This window comes from Octodon degus, unplaced genomic scaffold (assembly GCF_000260255.1).
Source record: "Octodon degus isolate 3935 unplaced genomic scaffold, OctDeg1.0 scaffold00092, whole genome shotgun sequence".
NCBI classification, from domain to species: domain Eukaryota; kingdom Metazoa; phylum Chordata; class Mammalia; order Rodentia; family Octodontidae; genus Octodon; species Octodon degus.
The window spans coordinates 8731169-8738628 of record NW_004524668.1 but is presented as its reverse complement, the minus strand read 5'-3'; the positions used below and the strand labels follow the sequence as shown (position 1 = coordinate 8738628).

At 57.6% G+C, this 7460-nt stretch overlaps 1 protein-coding gene across 1 annotated transcript in view; it reads right to left on the bottom strand.

Annotated features, from left to right (window-relative positions):
* The window catches only part of Fam131c (family with sequence similarity 131 member C), a 22322-nt gene extending 16374 nt beyond the window's left edge, over nucleotides 1-5948 (bottom strand). Inside the window, exon 1 of the mRNA XM_023722440.1 lies at nucleotides 5727-5948. Within this exon, the coding sequence (XP_023578208.1) occupies nucleotides 5727-5754 (28 nt within the window). The 5' untranslated portion in view covers nucleotides 5755-5948. The remainder of the gene's footprint in view (nucleotides 1-5726) is intronic.
* Between the last annotated feature and the right edge of the window lie 1512 nt (nucleotides 5949-7460).

Below are 7460 nucleotides of genomic sequence, written 5' to 3'. Positions count from 1 at the left end.
TGCTAATTTGAGATCTTCCTGCCTCAGCCTCTCAGAGTGCTGGGATTACTGGTATGTGCTACTACACACAGTTTGACTAGGTCTTTTTTTTTTTTGTCTTTTTAAGACAGGGTCTCACTATGCAGTTCAAGCTGGCCTTGAGCTCACTTTGTAGCCCAGGCTGGTCTCCAACTCCCACCGATCTCCTGCCTCAGCCTCCCGAGTGCTGGAACTATAGGCGTGTACCACCATACTCAGCTTAACTACATCTATTTTTATAAAACAAGAAAGAATTGAGTAACATGGAGACTACCGTCTGGGCCCACAGCAGAGTTGGACTAAATCCTGTTTCCTGAAGCTTCCGTGTAAGTTACACAACCCATACAAGTGTGCACACACACACCTGGGAAGGGTCTTCAGGGTTCCTGTGCACAACAGGTTTATTCTTACAGGTCCAGTCCAAAAAGTTGGAAATTTGTGACTTTTAGGTTCAGAAATGCTTTGGGCTGTCCCTGAGAACCTGATAAAGTGCTGGGGTATCTGGGGGCTCTGCCCACGCGCCGCCCCCACCTGCCCCCGCAGCAGTTTTGGAACTCTACAGCTGCAGCCCAGTGGGTGAAGTGGACACACAGCAGCCAGCCCAGGAAAGGTGGCAGTGGTGGCAAGGCCGGATGGTAGCACTTGAACAAGGTCATTCACTGAGGATGTGGGGGGTTTGGGGACTCCTGGACCCCAACCCTTTCATGGCCTGCTGCCCCCACCTCAGCTGGGGTGCAGGTGCCAGCACCCTGGTGTCTTCTCCCCCTGAGGACGTTGGCCCTGTGATGTCACAGGCTGGTTGCCATGGAGATGTCAGGTAACGAAGCAGCCCAGGGTGAAATCACAGGCTGCTCTTAGCCCAGCTGGGACCGGGCCGCGTCACTGCCAGAAGGCACTGGAAAAACACAGTTGCATCAAGGGTGGAGGCTGGAGATAGCCGAAGGGGACCACTGGCCCCTGCCTTTGCTGCTGTCCCCCATTTCCCAAGGGAACCAAGGGTCGCCTCTTTTCTGTCCAAGTCCATATTCTACTCCCCTGTCCTCAAGGTCCAAGCCCCCTTTTTGGGCTGTTCCCTTCCCCCTTCCCCAGCCTCAGGAGTGACAGGCTTCTGGTTGCCACAGTAACAGGAGGGCCCTTCTCCATCCTTCACAGAGAGGGCTGTCACCCCGAGGTCTCCTCCACCCCTCTGCCTTTCCCCCCAGCGCCCTGCACACTTACAGCCTAACCACAGGGGCAGTTTCTCCTGATGTGGAGCCTGAACCTCTCCTGCTGCAAAGCTCACACCCGGCTCCTCGCCTGCTCCCTGGGGGGCTGCAGCAAACCCCTGGTGCCCCTCTCATCTGCTTCAGAGCCACCTCTGTGTCCCAGACAATTAGTCACCATGGCCACCATGTGTCCCAAGAGTGTCTCCCCAGGAGAGCGGGGAGGGCCCTGCTCAACCCTGCTCTTCCCCAGCTGCCCAGCACAGGCCAAGCCGAGCTCCCCCGAAAATCACATAGTCACCAAGCAGTGACCTGGTGTAGGGCTCCTCCCTGGCCAGCTGCAGGCACCTGCTCTAAGCTCAGGACACCTGCAGCCAGGTGCACAGGTGGGCCCTCCAGCCCCCACTGCCCAGCTGTAACAGCCACGCCCTGTCCGGGCTCTGGAGGGGCGGCTCCTCCCACACCGGGTGGGCTCCAGTCTCTACACTTTCTGGGCAGGCGTGGCCCCAGGGGCTTCTGCTTCTCACCTGCGATTCCTGAGAATCTCAGAGCAGGAGGGGGTGCGTGCTCCACAGTGGCTGCTCTGCCCCTGCCTCGGGTTCCCTTTCGGGACAAGGGCACAGATCTTCGCCAGTCAGTCCTCTTGCAGAGGGGGTCTCTGGAGGGTAAGCCCTTGGCCCCCGCCTGGTGAGTCACTGCCTGGGAGCAAGCCACAGAGCCTGGCAGCCATCTCATCCCCAGCAGACTGAGTGTCCTCTCCCCAGGACATTCATTTACAAGTCACCTGGGCCAGGATGATGGCTTCATCCTTGGGTTAGTTCAGCTCAGAGCTACCCAAGGAAAAGAAAGGGAAATCCCTTCCTTTCCACCCACAAGGGACTCCTCACACCCCACCTCCTTCTGTGACTTTGCCAGCCTGCACTCCACCTCTCTGGACCGCTGCTCTAACCTTCCTGCCTCCAGGCAGCCTGCCCAGATTGTCCCCCTGCTGTATCAGGTGACTCCGTCACCAGGAGCCCTGCGGGGCCCAGGCGGACTTTCAGTGATTTGCTGCTGCTGCTGCTGCTGCTGCTGCTGCTGCTGCTTATGAACCACCTGGGATGCAGTGGGTGCTGGCCTGGCCCCTTCCCACCCACTGTCTCTCTCTGGACCCTTCAAACAACACTGCGAGTACACCTGCATGTCCACCGTAGAGGTAGCAAAACTGAGGCTCAAAGAGGTTGAATCACCTCTGAAGGGTCACCAGCTAGTAAGTATCAAATAGGTTCAAAATGAGGCCGTTCCATCCAGGCACGTGGTGCACACCTATACCCCCAGCTGCTCCCTAGGCTGAAGCGGAGGACCACCAATTCAAGGCTATCTGGGCAGCTTAGCCAGACCCTGTCTCAAAATGCAAAAGGCTGGGATGTAGCTCAGTGCAAAGGCCCTGAATTCAGCCCCCTAGTAGCACAAAAGGGGTGGGGTATGGTGGGGGGTAACTCAGTGGCTGAGGGCTTGCCTAGCAAGGCCCTGGGTTCAATCCCCAGGACCATGCACAATAAAATCAGAAGCAAAGAGCAGGGAGGTACTCTTTGCTGGGCTCTGGGGTCACACAGACCTAGATTTGAGCCGGCCTCCACAGCCTGGCTCCGAGACCAGAGGAAAGGCCTGTGTCTCTGAGCCCTGGGCCCCTCCCAGGGTTGAAGGAGAACTAACTGGGTCAGGGGAGCAACGGCTCAGCCTGGCTCAGCATAAGCGCCCAACAAATGGTAGCTTAAAAATAGATAATGAACACAAAACAGCTCCCGGAAACAGCATTTTGTTGCCTTAATCTAGTCCCTGTCACTTTCCTGCTGTCCTCGGGCCCTGAGTGAGCAAACACCTGCCCCGGCTTCCTCTCCAAGAGGCAGGACAGCGCCCCTTTCAGCAAGCAGCTCTGGATCAGCTGTGCGCACAGAAAGCATGTACCATAAATTACCAACAGGCAGAAGCACTAGTGCTTACTTCGGCTATGTAGAGGCAACAATTACACCGAGAGAGCTTCCCAGCGATTAAGCCACTGTATCCCCCGGCAACCTGAAGACACCAACACTGTCACATCCCCTTTTGAGGGCCAAGGACATTGACGGTCACTGAGGAGTACACACAAGGCCAAGCAAGTTGCTGAGGTCACATGGCTGGCAAACGGTGGGGTAGAGATTGGAACCCCAGCTGGCCAAGGTGTAGCCTGAGCTACACCTTGTGGGTGGTACAGGGTGGGCATCAACACAGAGCTCACCATTCTAGGTGCTCAGGCTGTGCCCTGGCCTCAGCACTGCCTGGGCACAAAGGGCTGTTATTAAGGGCACAGGTGTGAAGAGCAGGTGGGTGCTTGGGAGCCCACGAATACTGCAGCTCCAGGGGGCAGGACACATGCAGGCCGCACAAGATGTCCACATACTCCCGGATGAGTCCGTGTGCAGGGTTCAAGTCCTGGCCTTGCTATTTCCCAGCTATGAGGCCCAGCATAAGCCATTCAACTGCCTCCTGCCTCAGTCCTTGTAAAATAAGGACCATAGGTGATACAGAGCCCAAGCCAGCTTCCTGTGCCAAAAACTTTCAGACTAGTACCTGGTAAGCTGTAAGCACTTAGTGATAGCTGAAGGGTAGGTGGCGCCCACCCAACTTGCCCTGCTGCATGTTAAGGCTATAAGTGGCCCTTTATACCCGGGATGGGAGCACAGCTCAACCTGGAGATGGCACTGGGGATGCTCAGACAACATAAGGGAGGGTGGAGAGGGTGTGTCCTGGCCAGGGTGACCTCAGACAGGCCTGGCACAGGAAGCATCGGGTGAAGGACAGAGGAGTTGGGCTTCAGCCTCACATGTCACCTTGCCAGCAACCCTTCCTCTCCGGCCTCTGGCCTGTGCTCCATGTCCCTCCACTCACAGGCCAGTCCACCCAGAACCAGATCTCCATGGCACAGGATGACCAAGGGATGGGGAAGAGACATGGTCACTGAGAAAGTACCCAGGTGCCCAGTGCCTGGAGCTGGTGCCACTTGACACTGCCTGGAGCCCTGGGGGCTTCTGGGGACACCTCAGATGTGGAGAGCTTTTGACTCCTACAGAACCTTCAAAACTCTGCACTCCGAGAGCTGCCTCCTTTCCCACCCGGCTACGGGCACACAGACGGGTGCTGTGCCAGGCCCATGCCTCCTCCATGCCTGCGCACAGTAGGTGTCCTATGAATATCAGCTTGGCCAAGTCTGACTAAGCTTAATGGGCCCAAGCAGTTCATTCCCTTCCCAACTCCTGATTCTGTAGGGAGCCTGCCCATTAGCTCAGGTGTTTAAGTGCCTGCTGAAACAAAGCAGTCAGTCTCAGGAGGCTGTGGTTCGATTCCCTGATCCTCAAGCCAAATCAGACCTGCCCTGAAGGCATCCTGAGTGACCCCACCCCCCCCCCAAAAAAAATCCTTCTGCCATTGGCTCAGGATGCTGTGGTTCGATCCCAACTCCTGATCCCACTTTGACACCAGAGCCACCTTCCCCATGAACCTATGACAAAGCCCCTTGGAGCTCAAGGAGGGGAGGGGTCCTGCTTCTGCCTTAAATCACCCAGAGCCAGATTCCCTCCAGGCCAGTCTGTCCCTCTGCACCTGACTAAGCAACTAGGGGTGACAGATGGGGTGGTCAGTGCCCTCCCCCCTCGCCAAGACCGTTAGGTCAGGGTCGGCAGATCTGGCCAGGTCTAGTGACAGTGCCACCACAGTCAGTCCAGCACCCAGGCTCTGCTGTGGGGTGAGGGCCCCAGGCGGGAGCCCAGCCCAGCCCAGCCCAACCTCTTTCCAAGATGCAGCCTGCTGGGGAGGGGGTCTGAAACCGCCGTGCCCATCCCCCAGCCTCTGTACCCCACTCACAGACAGGGGGTTCCCTGGCCACCCCGAGCCACAGCAGCTGGCCCAGGCGAGAGCAGCTCACTTCAGCTCCCCGGCAGCACCTTGGGGACAGTCAAGGGTGCCAGGTCAAACAAGAGCAAGGGGTTCACTGGAGCATCAGCTGTCCTCTGACCCTCCAAGGTCCTGCCCAAGGTGGGGTAGCTCAGGGTTAGGGGTGTGGGTAGGAAAAGGAGAATCTTCTTCAGAACTTGTTTACCACTCTTAACCCCTTCCTGCCAGGGGCTCTGGCACTGCAGCTGGGGCACGATAAAAGGGAGCTGGGGCGAGGTGTAATAGGTCTGGGTCCTGGGGGGAAGGTCTACTTTATCTTCCCACGCCCCTTTCCTTCCCTAAGAGAGGAGCCAGGGGAAAGCCGAAACCTTCTGCCAGGCGGCCCGCGGGCTGTGTAGCGCCGGGAGGACAGCGCGCCGGCGACCCTGCACTAAGCCACCTGCAGGTGGAAATAGGGCCGGGATGCGGTGACCTCCGTGCTGCGCGCCCCGCCGCTCGCAATCCCTGTCCCGGGCACCGCGTCCCCTAGATGCCGCTGGTCGCCCACCCGCTTGCTCGGAGCGGCTAAGGGCTGGGCAGGTCCCCCGCGCCCCTCACCTCGCGACACGCAGGAGCCCATCACCATCACGGGGCCGCGGGACCGCGCCGCTGCGCCTGGGGTGCGACGGGCCGGGCGCTCATGTCTCCTCCGCCCGGGCTGCGCGTGGCGCGGGCGCAGGGCGGGGGCTGGCGATGGGCGACAGGAGACCGGCAGGGGCTGGGGCTGGCGTTCTCGGCCTTGCTCACGCCCGGGTCGTAGCGGCAGCCGCCTCCCGTGCGACGCTGGTTGCTGCCAGGGGCGGGGACACCACGGGGCGGGGCGGGGCGGGGGCGGGGCCGGCGCAGGCGGAGGGGGGGAGGGCTCGAGAGGAGGGGGAAGGGAAGGGCTGAAGGGGAGAGGGTGCTCCCACCCTCACCCTCACGCACAGCGTCAGACCTGGGCCGGGCGGGGGCAGGGTGGAGTGGGGACAGGTTGGGGGGCCTCTGTTGTTCAGCACCAACCTGAGGCTGAAGGTCAGGAAAGGCAGCAGGGTAGAGAGATTTCTGGCATTGGGGGCTTAAAGTAAGAATTAATTTAACAACAATGACAGGGCTAGTGAGCAGCACACAAGACCCCAGGAGCTTGTTCTGCACAGGATCATAGAAGGCAGTGCCTTGTTGGGGGCCTCAGGTGTGAGGGTCAGCGCCTTTGACCTTGGGCTCCCTCACATGGGAGCTGCTGGCCCAGCATGGGGGGACAGAGGGTGTATTAGTAGCCTCAGCTCTGGACAGGGAACTCTGGTGGTGACCAAAGGGGGTCAAGGGCTGCCTCTCAGGGTTTATTTAGGGCAGGGTAAACTGAGGCACAATTTTTTTGTTTCCATCCTGGTGGCCACCAGTAGAACACCAGTAGGTGCACCTAATCACACACACACTGGTACACTCACACTCACCTATGCGTGAACACACACTCATCCGTGCACCCCCATACTTGCACACACCTACACAGGTGCACATATTTCTACACACTTATATTTGCACACGTGCATGCGTGCGCACGCACACACACACACACACACACACACCAGCTCCAGGAAGTGGGTGACTAGTGGTCCCTTATACAACCCTTCCAAGCTCATAGCACCTCAGTGTCCGAATCACACACTTGAACCTTCTACCTGCCACTGGAGATGGCCCCCTAGGTAGGCGACTGGGGTGGGGCTGGGCTGCCACGCTCAGGCACACGGGGTGACCTAGGTACAGCACCTCACCCGCAGGGCTCTGTTTTTCACTTTTTAGCTGCAGATAAAGAAAATCACCTGATGAAGTGGACATGATGGCGCACACCTGTAATCTCAGCACTGGGAAGGCTGAGGCAGGAGGATCGTTGTGAGTTCAAGACCATCCTGGACTAAAAAATGAGCTTGTGGCCAGCCTGAACAGTGGAGCGAGACCGTGTCTCAAAAAGACTTAAAAAAAAAAAATCACCCAGTGAAATTTCTGTCTGCCTGGCAAACAAAAGGTCCTGCGTTTGGTTCCCAGTACAAAAAAAGAAAAGAAGAAAGAAAGAAAAACTGCTATGAGAGTTAGTGAAATAATACAGGCAATGGGGACAGGGAGATAGCTCAGTGCAATAAGTGTTTGCCTGGCAAGTGCAAGGGCCTGAGTTTGGCACCACTAATAATAATAATAATAATAATAATAATAATAATGGCAAAACTGCCTGGTTCATAGTAGGTATTCAAGAGTAAAACTTAATAGTCAGCCCTCAGTGTCTGTAGGATCTACATTTCCTTGGATTCAATCACCTGT